Raw genomic sequence first — 16,376 nt, 5'->3', positions numbered from 1 at the left:
GTTTTTCAGGGAGATATATATATATACACATATACACTTTTGTAGAGAAAAATACTCCAAATAAATGTAATAAATACTTAATTCTGGCCAGAAGCACTTTTTATAACCAGAAGGCCATAACTATTATTAAGCTGTCTTTACATTGTTCCATGAAAACAGTCTGTGGTACACTGGTGAAGGTACTAGGCTTTTAGCTTGTCTGACTCTTGGTTTGTCAGATAATGAATGAGATATTCCATTTATAGTATTTTTAGAGCAAAAATTCAGGAGTGTTTGATTAGGAGAACTGGATTATAACGCTGGTCTTTTAAAAAAAAACATTTTTATTATGGTAACAAATATAAAATGCAAAATTTTCCATTGAACTTTCATGAGTATAATTTAGTGGTATTAATTATATTCACAAGTTTGGGCTACCATTGCCACCAACCATTATCAAAACTTTTTCCTCACCCCAACTCATGTACCCATTAGCAATAATTCCCCACTCCTCACCCACAGCCCCTAGTAACTTGCAATCTACTTTCTGTCTCCATGAATTTGCTTATTCTAGGTATTTCATTATCAGTGAAATCATATGATATTTTTTATTTCATTCAAATGATGTCCTCAAGGTTTATCTATGTTGTAGCATGAACCAGAACTACATTCCTTTTTATGGCTGAATAATATGTATATACCACGTTTTGTTTACCCATTCATCTGTTGATGGACACTTGGGTTGTTTTCACCTTTTGACTGTTGTGAATAATACTGCTATGTATATCTGTGTGCAAATAACTATTCCAGTCCCTGTTTTCCATTCTTTTGGTTATATTCCTAGAAGTCTCATCTGATTCTGAAACAAACTTATCAAATCTCTCTGAATAACAGAGATACCAAGTTTGCATATGTCCATTCTTAGTAAGCCTGTGAAGAATATTCTTCATGAGCTAATTTTCCAACCTCCCATCATCCAAAATTTTGAAATCACAAAACCAAAACTGTTGTTCCAAAAGAAAGGTCATCCCAAATTGTCCCATGGGACCAACTCTCCAACCTAAATGATAGGTTCTGGAGTTTGACACCAAATGGCTGAATGGTCCTGGGCAGGGCCCTAATGGATTGTGTTAGGATGCACACACGGGCACTGGCAGTGATGACGTTACGTGTGGCGGCAGGGTGGAGAAGGGGGAGCTTTCCTATCTCTCTAGGATTCCTAGAAGAGAGGGAACATGGTGTTTTTCACCTATGTGATGTATACACATTCACCTCTTATTTTTGCCTCATGGGGAATCTCCATCAGTATCCACTGCTGAGGATTCTGGAAAGGAGATGAGAGGAAAAGGGAGGGAGATGAAAACTAAAATGGAAGGCTGGGAGGGAACCCACAGAGAATCTGGCCCTGGCAGGATTGCTGTAGCTCATCTTAGCTCCTCTGCATAAATCAGAAGACTGGTCAATGTAAGAAACCTGGATCTCCCCGAGATCATTACGATTTTCCAGACTCCAGTCTCCTCCCCACATAACACTCTGCCCTGGGCTAGCTGGGGCAAACGTCTGTGACCCATTTTAAATGGATGCGTAGTAGAAGGAGCGTGCCCTGAGCTCTTATCTCTCTCGTTTTTCCTATCTAGCTTGCTTGTCCCCGGCAGGCACTCTGATGAGAAATGCATCCGAGCCCTACCTGAAATGATAGTGAGCAGCTTAGCTGGCAGCAGACTGCAGATCCAGCCTTAGATAAGTTCCTAAATTGCCCTCCAGGACCTCACTGTATCTTGAAAGATGCTGAAACTCTACCGATTATATTTGAAAAACAGGGTTCATAAATTCCTTATGAGAAATGTCTTCAAATGGAATTTAATGAAACACTATTTGAAATTGGATTTTCCTACTGACCATGGAGCTCTAACCAAAACGCAGAGTTACAGACCCACAAAGCTGTAAAGAGTTCAGATTAGATAAATCCTGGTCAACTGGCTACTTCCTTGGACGGATTGCATCTAACCTAATACAGGCACCTGAAAACTGCAGGCTGACACCTCACCTGACCAAAGAAAGCACTGTCAGAAGAAAAACATCCTTGAATATTACATTTGAAACTCTAAAATGCACGATACATTTAAAAGTAGCTGTTTTCTTAATAAGTTTGCATTTTAGAGATGTATGAATTACTATTTTAATTTATGCTAATTTTAGGTGCTGAATTGATTTTGCTTGGAAAGATCTGGTTTTGCAAATCCCATTCAGGCTGCTTATACTGTGTTTTGGCTGGTAGTCTCACTTGGGTGAAGAGATACTAATCAATAAATATATAATATTCTCACTGATGATTTTGATTCTGTTCCTGCATTGCAGAAGTGGTGGAGAAATGAGCAACGGGTCACAGATCCCGTGCCCCGAGCCACCCAGTTAAACCACAGGTGACCGGCTAGGAAGCCAGGGCTCTTGAGTGAGTTACAGCCCTCAATGCAGAAAACAGGGAAGCAGAGGCAGAACAGCTCTAGCCCTTGATTTCAATAGCCTTCCCTGCACCCATAAAGAGGCAAACTCCTGGGCTGCTTTTATGAATTCATCCCTCACCTCCACCTAATCAAATACAAATTCTATACCGGATGTCAGTATTAACGCAAAACCCACCTCCTCCGTGTCATGCTCCTTTATTGCCTGCTCCCAACCCCATAACTTCTAAACACATATAACACATCATCTGAGCATATTTTTGGATACCTCTCATTTCCACCTTTTGGAATTTAGGTGCATACTATTCTCCCTGTCTAGACTGTAAGATCTTTAAGAGCTGGTACGCTAGCTGATTCATTTTTGAAATCCATAAGGCTTAACATGGCACCTTGTGCAATCCCTAAGTAATGGGTAGACAAACGGCTAAGAAGATTATTTTTCCGATTCCTTCATTCCAATCTCAAAGGCATTTGGTCTGATACATGTTGAACATCATAACATTTCTTTTAATATTTGTGCTTATATCTTGGGTCCAGGTGGTTTTCAAGAACTTTCCAGCATGCTACTATTTTAGGATTCCTGAGGATTCTCTCATTCTTTTTCTTGGTTTGGAATTGACGTTCAAACTTGGACGCAGGAATAAGAAGCAGCCATATTGAACTGTGGCTCTTTTGGAGAAACCCAGCACTGAGATGAAGATGGATTTATTTAAAAAGAATAGTGTCCATGTATGAAACCATCATCCCAGAAATAACTGACACAATGCTGATATAGACCGCTAATTTGGCAGATAAAAGGAGCTGCATACCAACCAATGTTAGAACTTTTTTGAAGCACCATTGTTGATCGTTTTATTGCCCATCTTTAGAATTTTCCTATAAACAGAGAAGCCTATCTGTGGCCTCTCCACTGTACTTCATTAGACTCAAATGGGATTTGATTTTTCCCACATAACTTTAATGAATTTTTATCCCAGTAGGTAGGCTAAGAAGGATGTAAACTTCTAAAACTTTCCCACCTGTTCTTTCCAATGTTAGGTGTGGAATGAGACATAAAGAATTAAAAGAAAGAGAATACCAGTAAGGAGGATTTTATTTTTCATGAGTTTGATTTTTCTTTTTCTGCCACATAGAGTGATTTACCCTTCACCCTCCCCTCATCTCTTTTAATCTCAAATTCACAGAGATCGCATTTCAATATCTGAGTTAGGGAAGAACGAATCAGGGGGTTGGTTTTGAAGCCATATCCCCACGGAAGACTAATGTTGAATCACAGTGGAGCCTGCTTCAAAAGAACCACTGAAGAAACCACTGCTGTGAACAAACAGGAATATTATCCACATTGGAGAGCCTTTTTGTTTTCTTTCACCACAGTATACCGTATCCAGGCAAATTCTGTGGGCCCATCACTTTTAATTCACCAAAAGCCTGTCAATTGAGAACTGAGCTCTCGCCAACCACTGTCCATTTTGTAGAGCAGTGATTTCCAGACCATGTTCCATGGAACGCCAAGATTCTCCAGCAGTGCCTCAGGGGTTTCTGAGGAGAACAAGGGAGAGGCAGGGGCTGGGCAGCGGCCCCACATTCCCCAGAGCTATGCCACATTTACCTAGTTGGGGAGTCCCTACAACATGATTAAATTGGAGAAGTCCTTCTGCCATTTTAAAAACCCTGAAAACCACAGCTACCGTGGACCCAGTGGCTGGCGCGGGCAGTGAGTGTGGAGAATCGCACATTTAATAGTTACCTGTCTGTGGAGCCAGGCTTCACTTTCATCCTCATGTTTCTGAAATCAAAGAAGAGCAACATAGAAAGAATTTTTTTAAAACACATTGTGTCTGTGACCAACAGTGCAGAAAACAATTTGACTTCACCTACATGGTAGCTGCACAAGCACAGAGCAGCCGCTGCGGCATGCTCAGGGAGGGGAGGAACCCCAGGTCTCCTCTTTGTCTCTTTTTGTGGCTCAGGGATGAACATGTGTGTCCTCAGATAAGAAGGACTGTCACTCTCCCTAACAACCATGGCAAATCCAAGGCGGGGAGGAGACCCTTGGAAGATGGCGATGCTATTTGAGGGGCATCACTACCTAGGCATGTGCTCCCTGAGAAGCAAACTCCAGATGTTACACTGTTTCAGTAATTCACACGTGTGTGTGGCACATGTGTGTGTGCATACGTGCACATTGTGCCAAATTTACAATTCATAACTCTCAGAAACAATTAAATGGACTAAAACATTAAAAGGGGTTAAAACATATACAAGCAGCAGACTCCAAAGAACTGCATGGAAAAATGCACTATGGAAGACAAAACAAAACCAAAAAATTTTTAAAAAGCAAGATACAGCTATTTAGCACACACACTATCATCCCAAGGTACAGTGGATCTGTTTTATGTGGTGATTTGACTTTATTGTTTGCAGTTGTTTCTTTTTTTTTTTAAGATTTAATTTTTATTTCTCTCCCTCCTCCCGCCCCCCCTCCGCCCCCCCCCCCCCCGTTGTCTGCTCTCTATGTCCATTTGCTATGTGTTCTTCTGTATCTGCTTGCATTCTTGTCAGTGGCATCAGGAATCAGTGTCTCTTTTTGTTTCATCATCTTGCTGTGCCAGCTCTCTATGTGTGTGGCACCCCTCCTGGGTTGGCTGTGCCTTTTTCATGTGGGGTGGCTCTCCTTGCAGGGCACACTCCTTGTGTGTGGGGTTCCCCTATATGGGGGACACCCCTGCGTGGCACAGCACTCTTTGTGTGCATCAGCACTGTGCATGGACCAGCTCACCACACGGGTCAGGAGGCCCGGGGTTTGAACCTTGGACCTACTATATGGTAGGCGGGATGCTCTATCAGTTGAGCCAAATCTGCTGCCCTGCAGTTGTTTTCTTTATCCACACAGAAAGAAGTCTGTTTTACTGACCTCAAGCTGAGGGTCAGTCACAAGATGGGAGCCATTCCCAGCTTCCCAGCTGAATGTCTACCCATTTCTTCTCTTTCTCTCAAGAAAGCCTATTGGAATAATCTGGCATCTGCTCTAAATTATATTAAGGTAAGGCAAATCATGGACCAACTTTAGTATATTGTCTTAGCAACAAATCACTTGGGATAACCTGAAGGCCACATTGGGGCAGCACTGTGAGAGCCACTATCCAAGGTGCCTTGCAAATCGTTAACACCTACTTTTGCAAGTCTTCCCCCCACTGCCATTAGCCCATTAGTTGAGAAATAAAATTTACGTTAAAAAAAAAAAAAAAAAAGAGCTTCTGAAAGAGTTTCTGCCTGAATCTATTAAGTGATTTTCTCCTCAAGACTAGGACACCAGCCTTTTAGTTGAAATGACCTAGAAGGGATGGGTTTATGCCTACAGAGCAGAGGGGACACCAGGAGGCCATAGGTCCCTTCTCTACTGCTCTGCCTGGTGGGTAGCTCTTTCTTTTATCTTTCATTCTTTCCCTGGTCCCTCTCCACTTACTTTTTGGTTTATTTATTTATTCCCCCCACCCCTTGCAGCTTGCTTGCTTTCTGCTCTCTGTGTCCATTTGCAGCACCTTCTTCTGCATTTTGGCTTGTCTCCCTTTTCGTTGTGTCACCTTGCTGAGTTGGCTTTCTGTGGCACTTGCAGGCCAGCAGTTCTCCACAGTGTGCGTGCAAGCCTGCCTTCACAAGGAGGCCCCAGGCTGCAAACCCAGGGCCCCCCATATGGTAGATGGGAGCCCAGCTGATTGAGCCACAGCCACTTCCCCCTCTCCACTAACTTTTCATTTTGTCATCTCCTACTTTTGCCTCCTCTAATTACACATTTCAGCCCATGGCTCCCAGCAATGTTGCCTGGCCTCACTGGTGACTACAGAGACAGGGACGATGACCCACCCAGTGAGGTGACTGGTTCTGGGTTGTGCAGCTGAAGTGGGGCCAAACTGGGCAGGGGTGCTGGCTCTACCCTAGTTCTGGGGCCTCAAGCCAACCACTTCACAGGTCTGAGTGCCAACTGTAAAATGATGAGAAGGTCCACTTAAAAAGTAGCAGCGAGCATGGAGAAAGCAAGCTAAATCTAGATGCGGCAGAACGACTACAAGGGCAAGGCATGAGCGTGCAAGTGGCAACTGAATTGATTTGATTAGCTGAGTTTTTATAACACTTCTTAATTTATCCACAAGGTGGCACCAAAAACAGAGACCTGGAGACACAAGGACGCCACCTGGCAATCAGCAAGTCGCTAAGCAGTTTGTCTAAATGGAGCATGCACAAATGACTTAAAAATGATTTTGAAGCAGCCTCTGATGCTTCCTGTCATCGGTTCTGAGCTAACCCCAGACCTTTGTGCAGACTCCGGTAGTGGCATCACAGAGGGTGAGGATGGACACGTTCTGAGCCCGGTTCAGCCAGTTCACTGCGACTTTGGTGCTGGTCGCCCATTTCACCATGGTGATGTAGTAATCTCTGAAAAAGAAAATGGAAATGCACAGAATTACTAGTTTCACAGGAATCCATATAACCAATGGAAACCAGACAGGAGGTAGTCACGTGCCCCAGTGCTGGATGCTGGAGCCGATGGCTGGAATGTGGTGGGTGATGTAGCTGTTCCGGGAGAGTAAATATTGATATAAAATATATATCAATATCAATATCAATATATACATATATATAAAAAACTCTCGAAGTTTCCTTGAGAGTATACATTGATATAAAACTCTAGTGGGAAGTTGAGTCATTAACACATCTTAAAACAAATAGTAGAGAAATGTGGTTGTTTCTGAAGAGGTCCTTGAAGATTTATAAGTAAAAGTTCCGGTGACCCAACAACCTCGTTGTTCTACCCTCCCTAAAGGGGGGGGGGGAGGTATTGGGTACTTGGGGGTGGCTCAGTGGGTGTTTAAGTCCTAGCTCCAGCTGACACTATGCTACTGACTTGAGTTTCCTACCAGAGTCTAAGGTGAATGGACAACTTCCTGTTACTGGGAGGTGGTGGGAGCGTCAGATGAGAGGAAGGATAGGGCAAGAGCCTTCAGGGGGTGGACGAAGGGGCACCTCAGGGAGGGTTAAGTACTCTATAAAACACCAAGGACTTGTGCTGAGGAAAGCTCTGCTTTATTTCCCCCTCTTCCTTAAAGAAGAAATACCCAGGGGCATTCTCTAGCTAACTGGGGCAATTGGCTCCTGACTCTGGGCATCAGGCACACTTGGTCTGATATCCTAAATGCTATATGTTCCATCCCATCATATACTTGCCACGAGAGTATCGGTGCTTCTGGTAACTAAGTCAATCACCAAGAGCCCTCCCAAAACTAGATTTTTAAAAAAAATTTACCCTTAAAAAATGTTAAGAAAATAAATGTAGAAAATGAATTTCCTTAGGTAAATTCCAAAGAATGTTCTAGAGGCCAGTTAACACTTGCTCTATCACCTATCCCATCTATATCTATAATGAGATCTACTGTTCAGAATGATTATTCTGTGGTCTTACAAGATCCTTTATCACTAAAAGGCTGAGACACATTCACCAGACAATACCTAGTAAATTGGAAAAAAGAATCTTCTTACATTTAACAATTATTTTCAACAGAAAGGACTAATGCCAGGTGTTTGGATTGGGACTCAATTTACCAGGCGGTTAAATTCTTCAGTGTCGCCCACTCCCCAAATCTACCTGTTAATCATACTTTTACCTCTCTGTAAGCAAGTGGTGGTTTTTCATCTTTTAGGCATTCGTACATTTCTTCCAATCATGTTGCCATTCAGCAGAACAATTTTGGAAACTTTCACCTAAATCGCCTTCAGAATTTTACACTGGTCTCATTACATTTAGAACAAGATTTTGTCTCTAATCAGCATTTCCTGATTTCATGAACTGCATCATTGACTAGGGTTGGTGCCAAATAAGTTTTGGTTATGTTTAAAAAATCCAATCACTTGTGAAGATAAAGCATTGCCACGTGTGAGGAAATTTAAAAGGAGTGTTAGTGGTCTTTTGGTGATGATGTACAGAGAGCCTTGCAAAGAGGTTCTAGTTTGGACAGTATGGCATTCCTTGACATTGTAAGATTTTATAGTCACATTATATGTTTAGCAAAAGGAAAATAAAGCATTTACCAGTTTAATGAAGCTTCTCCTAAGCAGAATTACCTAAATAGAATAAGTAAAATTCTCCTAACTCCTAATATTTTCTCATTTTCCTTAACTTCAAAGTTGTTCATCTTAAAAATTATACATAGTAGAAATGGAATCAAATCTGATTGTAAAACTGGTGGCAGAGACCAAGGTTGTGTCTTATGTCAAGTTATTGCTGATGATTTAAGGAAAGTGTCTGGTTGTCACATATGATACAAACACATGCCCATATCACATGAAGACTCCATAAACACAAAGTAATTTCAGTAATACTGTCTAGCAAATCTGAAGTAGTTTTAATTTTTACCATTTTTGTATTAACATGTTGAAAAGACATAAAAATGATGAAAAGGCATAATACTACCAAAAATTAATGTTGGAAAACTCTAGAAGTAACGCAGATGCAGTTGGATTAAAGCAAATGGGTTGCCCATGTTTGTTACGCTGTGTGAAACAAGGCAGCACTAGTCATGGAAAAGTAGAAGGAAATAATTTTTTCCCTTCCCAATGGTCTTACCCTCTCCTCAGAAATGCTGGTTTTGCCTCAGTCAGAAATTTGGGAAACTAAATGTTTACTATCTGGGTATTACAGAGAACTCTACATTTTCACATATACCAAGTGGCTTAGAATGTCAGAGAAAAAAATCTAAAGAAGGCAGAAGAAAAATCTCAGCTGAATTCACTAGAGCCAGTCTAGATAAATATGGGTTAGACTCTGCCTTCCAGATTTATACCAAGAAGGACTTTAACTCATCAGATGGGCAAAGAAAGGGGCCAAGGTCAAGAATCACCCTTGTTTGTTGCCAAATATCAGGTATGGGTAGACCTCTCTCTTTTAAGGTAGAGAGCTGAGAGGATCATAAAAATAACAAGATGAGATGACAAGGTGAGATGAGGGGATTGCAAATAAACTACGCTGGAAAATTACAGAAGTTTGAGTCAGAGAAATTCTGGACAATTTGAGAAAAATCTCCCAGAAGGCACAGGAAAATGACACAGATTGGAAATGAAAGAAGATGGGGGGAAGCAGATGTGGTTCAAGTGATAGAGCTTCCGCCTACCATATAGGAGGACCTGGGTTTGATCCCTGGGGCCTCCTGGTGAGCCAGTGCCTGCATGAGTGCATGTCCAAGTGCCCACATGGCGAGCCAGTGCCCTGTGCAAGTGAGTCATGCAGCAAGATGATGATGCATCAAAAGAGAGACAAGGGGAGAGTCAAAGTGAAGCCAGCAGAAACAAGGAACTGAGGTGGTGCAATTGACAGGGAACCTCTTTCCCTATCAGAGTTCTCCATGATCAAATCCCAGTGAATCCTAGAGGAGAGAAAATGAGAAGAGAAGACAATACAGACAACTAAAACAGTAGGAGGACAGAAAATGAGAAGATAACACAGATAGTAAAAACAGCAGGGCGGGAGGAGGGGAAGAGGGAGAAAGAAATAAATTAATCTTAAAAGAAACAAGAAAGAAGATAGGGAAGCGGATGTGGCTCAAGTGATTGAGCTCCTGCCTACCACATGGAGGGGGGAGGGCCTGGGTTTGGTTTCTGGTACCTTGTAAAGAAGATAAGTAAGACAGCAAGCTGACATGATGGGCTGGCATGGTGAGCTGACACAATAAAAGACACAAAGAAGAAAACATAATGAGAGACACAACAAAGTTGGGAGCAGAGGTGGCTCAAGCAGTTAGGCACCTCCCTTCCACATGGGAGGTCCCCAGTTCAGTTCCTGGTGCCTCCAAAAAGGAAGATGAGCATACAATGAACAGACACAGAGAGTGCAAACAATGAGGAGTGGGGGGAAAATAAATAAATAAAATGAATCTTTAGAAAAAAACTACCCTTGACTGGTAGTACTACCATTCTGTGGATTCCCTGATGGGAAACGTGTTTTTTGTATTTTTTTTTAAGAAGAAGATGGAGTGCTTTCATGTCTGAAAAGTATAAGTGCTTCCTATGGAGAAACCAGAGTGATTGGAAAAGAAGTAATGATCAAAGACACAGAGAAAGAGACTTTGATACAGGAAAAAAGACCTGGGTACGCAGATTAAAAGTATTTTCCATATTCCACAGAAATTAATGAAACACTTAAATATGGTATGATAAAAATCTATGAATTATAAGGAAAAGTCAACTCCACAACAATCCAGTAATAAGGAAATAAGTTTGACAAAGGACAAAAATCTAGTCCGATAACCAAATTTCTCCTCTGTTTCATGTGTATTAGTATTTAATATCGCAACATGTACCAAACAATGCATATGTTTAACAGATTTTATTTAATGTACTTCCAAGAGATTGCTTTAGAATCTTGAATATGCAGTGTTTACACCAGGCAGAGATTTTCTTAATGGGAGCGTAGCTCACATGCAATGAAGTCACTAGCACCCCTTGCACTAACCTTCTCCAGAAAGAGAAGTTTAAAGGGGCTCAAACTGAAGCCGACAATTTCCTTGCCCTTGTGGACTTCCCAGGCTAGAGAACTGTGAAACAGGGGAGAGAAGAAACTTCACAAACCCTACATCTTCCATGAAAGCCACACTTATCTTTCCTATCTTTAAATTTTTATAGCACAATTTGTGCTATCCTAGCTCCCATGACCATACATTATCTTTTACTTCTTGGCAAGTCTATGTTAGCAGGGCTAAAAGCTCCTTGAAAACAAAGAACAAGTCTATTACCACTCGTATACTAGTACTGAGGCTTGGGTATGCCAAGTAGAAATCTATAAATACCTATACCCTGATTAATATTGTCTCCCAAGGACAGCAGGAGAGGGGAGAAGGGGATATTGATCAGAGAGAGAATTCAGACCTTCAGAGGGACGTTCTAACGCGAAAAACTCTAGGCAAGCGAAGTAAACAGTCATTAGAAGAGCTCACACTTGCTTGAGTGTGAAGCAGTTATAGCTAGAGATGGAAAAGGTCTCAGGAGTTGAGGTGTTGATGCTGTACATAATGAATTTATGTAGAGGAAGAATTTGACCCACGTATACAGGGAATATATGTGGTTATCTGAGCCTGTATTTTGAGAGAGCTTCTGAGTCCTGCTGACCTGCTGCTTCTCCCGCTGAGTCTGTTTGGGTCCGGGCAGGGAATAAGTCCTGTGGTCATTTCTCTCTATCACTGCCATCGTCCAACTCATTGACTTGCTGCCCAGAAGGGAGCGCGGATAGAGACAGAAGACGCTCATTTCCATGGTGCCCTGTGTCAGCTGGCCTGCATTTGGAGCACTCGAGGCAGCCTGCTGCTGAGGTGGCATTCCTTGCCTTTACCTCCCCGTCACTCAGGGTGAGGGAAGAGAACAGAATCAGCAAGGATGATATCAGGATTTCACGGCAAAGTCAGCCAAAGTGCAGCCACTGGGTTAGAAAGGTGGTGGGAGACGGTCTCCGCACTCAGGGCTTTAATGATCTAAGTCAGTGCTTCTCAAAATGTGGTTCCCGGACCAGCAGCATCAGCAGCCCCTGGAAGTGCTAGAAATGCAAATTCTCCGGCCCCGTTCCAGACCTACTGAACCTGAAACTCTGGGGGAGAGTGGTCCAGGTATCAACGGCTTAACAAGCTCTCCCAGTGATTCTGATGCACACTAAGATTTGAGAAGCACTGAAGTTCGGGAACCACTGATCTGAGTGAGAAGCACACTATTGGAGGGAATGCGATTTGGGAGAACAATTCCAAGTCCTTTTAAACTACAGATCTCTATGTCCATCTCTGTCCTGATTAAATGTTCTTTGGATGAATTAAATGGATTGGTGGGCAGATAAAGTGCTTTAGACTAAAGAGAAGTGGGTAGTGGTTAAAGGAAAGGAGAAAATAGGACTTGAAGCAGAATATTTTTTTTTTTTTTAAAGATTTATTTATTTATTTAATTTCCCCCCCTCCCCTGGTTGTCTGTTCTTGGTGTCTATTTGCTGCGTCTTGTTTCTTTGTCCGCTTCTGTTGTCATCAGCGGCACGGGAAGTGTGGGCGGTGCCATTCCTGGGCAGGCTGCTCTTTCTTTTCACGCTGGGCGGCTTTCCTCACGGGCGCACTCCTTGCGTGTGGGGCTCCCCCACGCGGGGGACACCCTTGTGTGGCACAGCACTCCTTGCGCGCATCAGCACTGCGCATGGCCAGCTCCACACGGGTCAAGGAGGCCCGGGGTTTGAACCGCGGACCTCCCATATGGTAGACGGACGCCCTAACCACTGGGCCAAAGTCCTTTTCCCTCTTTTTTTTTAAGATGATGAAGATGGAACCAGATAGTGGAAGCAGCAAGGATTGACAGATGATATGAAGTGAGATACTGAACTTTTTTTTGATAATCATAGAACTTTTATTTTAAAAAGAATATGGTCTCAACACCTTCTTAACAGGAAGAAAAGATTCCTGGAAAAAATGCTACCGATTTTCTCTTCATTCTAAAGCACTTTATCTGTCCACACATACACTTATTTATCCAAAGAGTACCAAGGGCTTGTAAAGTGAAACGCACGGTACTGGGTGCCGGGCAATACAGATTTGGGCAAACCTTTGTGGAAAGGGAGCTCACAGTTTGGTGGGGAGACAGACACACAAGCCACTCACTCCAGTATGGGGCGAGGACTGCTCAAATAGAAGGAAGCCTGATCTGCTGGAGCACATGGGAGGAGCACTGGTTGTAACAGCACAGCTTGGCTGAGAAAATACGACAACATTCCCAGCCAAGTGTGCCTTCAAATTAGAACACAGTGACTCTTTCTGGTGAGCAGTATATGAATTTTTTATTCGTCCATTTGTTTGCTCTAAAATATTAATGGAGCGTTGTCACTCGCACAGGGATTAATGTGCCTTGTCACTTCTTGGTATTCCCAAATCTGGCAAAGGTGCTGTCAGTTGTATGGCAGTGAAGGGCACGGGGAGCAGAAGACTCGTTTGTCTAGTGAAAGAAAGAGCCTACAATTAACCTTGGCATTTTCCAGCAATATTTATGGCATGGATCAAGCTGTGCAAAAAAATATTTTGAAACATTTAAAAAATACCATGTACTTTAGTAGAGAGCTGCTTTGAGCCACCTAAAATGATATGGCTCCAAGGTAAGTGTGCCCTCTGAGCAGAGGCACCTAATTCTATAAAATCATCTGCAGACAGTCTGGACTTTACAAAATAGAAAAATGATGTGAATTCAAGACATTACTATTTGATTGTATATTTTCATAATTTCACTTTCAATGGCAATAGATTATGTTACATTTCCTTCCATCTTAACAGCAGGCTATGATGCAGGGCAAGTTGTAAGGATGAGGGGAAAGGAACTGAGAGGGGGTATCCCAGAAAATGTACCTTAGGGATTACAGTCTCCTTATTCAACAGTTTACATGCCATGAACATGAAGAGATCAACTGTGCAGGAGAGGTGGGCATAAATCTCATGTCACTCCTTCTCTAGTTCTTCACTCACCCATCCCTCCCTCCATCTCATCTGTCCATCAGCCCATCCCACCCATCCACATATTCAACCTGTTCATTTAAAATTACTTAAGAACCTCGTGGGCACTGAGATTTCTGGCGGCAGGGTTTTCGATGACTTAAACTATATGGTTTAAAGATATGCTGGATTTCTTCCATGTGTCCCTCCCCAGATCCCTCTCTACCGCGTTCTGTGCTGGGCAGGGGTGGGGTGTGTAGGGGTGGGATAGGGGTGCTGATTCGTATGCATTGCATCAGAGGTGTCTGACTGCACAATGGAGAGCATTAACAGGAGAGCAAAGGGAGGCGTGAGAGAGCACGGGTGTTTACTCCAATGGATCCCACTGTACAGGTGTTCCACCACCCCAAGATTCCAGCCCTGGCTTCACCTGACTCTCTTTGTTCCTGGGTTCCAGTTATTGCTCTTTCCTTTTGCCCCTTCCGAGATGCAGCTGTTACTATCTCCTGGCACTGCACTCTCCCTGGTGACTCTCCTCCACCCTTTGAAACAGTCCCTTCATTACACTCTGCTGGAATTAAGCTAACTTGAGTGTTCTCTGTTTCCTGCTGGGCACTGACTGATACAGAGGGTGCCACAAAACCTCTCTGACCACAGATGCCCTTTCACCAGATTATTTCACACAAGTTGATGTTAAGGCATCAACCGAGTCTTTAAAATTCAGGCTAATATGTTGAGCCATTATGGAGGCAGATCTCAAAAGTCCTGAGATACCAAAGGGTCCAGTCCTTCCTTTTTAGAGGTGATGAAACTGAAAAAATTATTTCCAGGATGTAACCAGATCAAATAATTGCCCTGATACTGTATAATTAGCGACTTCTCAGTTCCAAGCCTGGCACTATTTCCATCATTCCATTCTATACTCTCAATTTCCTATGCCTAAAATTGGGTCAGGTTTTAGGCAGAGAAAGAAATGCCCTGATAATCTTGGCCTCACTAAGCTCTGAAGGGTCTGTGCCCCCTGCTTAGTGTCAAGAGCAGTTGAGACTCTTCTCTGTACCACTGCCCCCTCTCTTAGGACGTGCTCTAGTTGTTTCTACCTCCATTCCTGTCCAACAACCTCCTGGTTTGGGTTCTAACTCCTCTTCCTCAGAACCACCATCCTCACCCCTCCACCCAGCTATTTCCAATAGCCTACACCTCTCCTATCCTTCTCCTACTTCAAAACATATTTTAGAGTGAAGCTGTGTAATATAGTGATGCTTTAGTGTGTTGGTGCTTCTAGATAAAAGATCTTTAATCTAGGACCAGATTGTTATGGTAGGCATTAACAATAATGAGGGTCTTTGCCCCTCAAACTACCATTTGGGGGTAGCAGCCTTCTCCCATGTTTAAGACTGCCATGATGTTTTCTCTCAAACACAAAAGCCCACCGAGAAGGAAATGACTGTGCTGGACGGTTCTTTGGCAGGAATTCAGAGCCAAGATAAAAGAACCAAGAGAAGAGATAGTCATCCTGAGATAATCTGTAATTGGGCTCAAAGACACAATAATCTACCCAGGCTCAACTCTATGACTTGTAAATGAGATCCTGGGGGAGGGGAGAACAGATTTATTTTAAAAAACCATTAAATAGGGATAGGGATAATCCAGTCCCTATGAAAACCCAGCTGACTGCAGAGCCTGGGGAGCAGTGACCTCCCTTCTGGTCAGTGCCCTTAGGGGAGGAACCAGGTCCTTTCCTTCCTCATGTTCCCAGGTGGTAGCACCCAGCAGAGTGCCTGCTGCAGTGTGGGAATGCAGAATATTTTCAGGGAGCCTGCAAAATAAAAGTAAATATACCTGGGTAGGTAGGAAAGGGGCTGCTTGCAGGGGCTCCTGAGAGCCAGGCAGGGGAGTAGGAACAAATGGTCCAAGGGATGTGGAGACCTGGATTCCAGGCCTGCCCCTATAGTGACCTACATATGTGCCTTTGTATTAGCCACTTCCCTTCTGTGGGCCTTCCTTTCTTCCTCTGCTAATTTCAGAGGAAGTAGAAAAGAAATAAGGGGACCTCCAGGAGCCCTCCTCTCCTCCCAGCCATGGAATCCTAGAAACTGGAAACTGCATAGATGATCTGAGAAAGCGACTGACCTGCTAGAAGGATAAAGGTGTGAAGCATATTCGTTCATGCTTCAGTGAATGCCCAACACATTTAAAAACATGGTGTTTGATAGATTTTGCCTCAATCCCATTTCCCTACAGATGCCATAAAATTCTTGTACACTATCTCCTAGTGCTGCTAGCTGTGGCCCACGGGAGAAAACTCTACCTGTCACACACTTTCAGTTTGCCATCATCTGGCTCACTCGCTTTGTGACATGGCCTTAAAAGGCATGTCCTGCCTGCCACTGGTATCTTCAGATATCAAGAGTTTGTGGGCTAAAAAGAGAGATGTCTCATTTATCTG

The 16,376-nt window shown here is 43.0% G+C and overlaps 1 protein-coding gene across 10 annotated transcripts in view; it reads right to left on the bottom strand.

Annotated features, from left to right (window-relative positions):
• The window catches only part of DPP6 (dipeptidyl peptidase like 6), a 1,316,366-nt gene that overhangs the window by 109,479 nt on the left and 1,190,511 nt on the right, over positions 1-16,376 (bottom strand). For all 10 annotated transcript variants that reach the window (XM_058297586.1, XM_058297590.1, XM_058297593.1 and 7 more), the window contains 2 exons: positions 6,752-6,875; positions 4,189-4,227 (listed from right to left, as the gene is read on the bottom strand). In XM_058297586.1, the coding sequence (XP_058153569.1) occupies positions 4,189-4,227; positions 6,752-6,875 (163 nt within the window). The remainder of the gene's footprint in view (positions 1-4,188; positions 4,228-6,751; positions 6,876-16,376) is intronic.

This window comes from Dasypus novemcinctus, chromosome 5 (assembly GCF_030445035.2).
Source record: "Dasypus novemcinctus isolate mDasNov1 chromosome 5, mDasNov1.1.hap2, whole genome shotgun sequence".
Classification (NCBI taxonomy): domain Eukaryota; kingdom Metazoa; phylum Chordata; class Mammalia; order Cingulata; family Dasypodidae; genus Dasypus; species Dasypus novemcinctus.
Note: the sequence above shows the minus strand (reverse complement) of the source record. Positions and strands in the feature narration are given on the sequence as shown.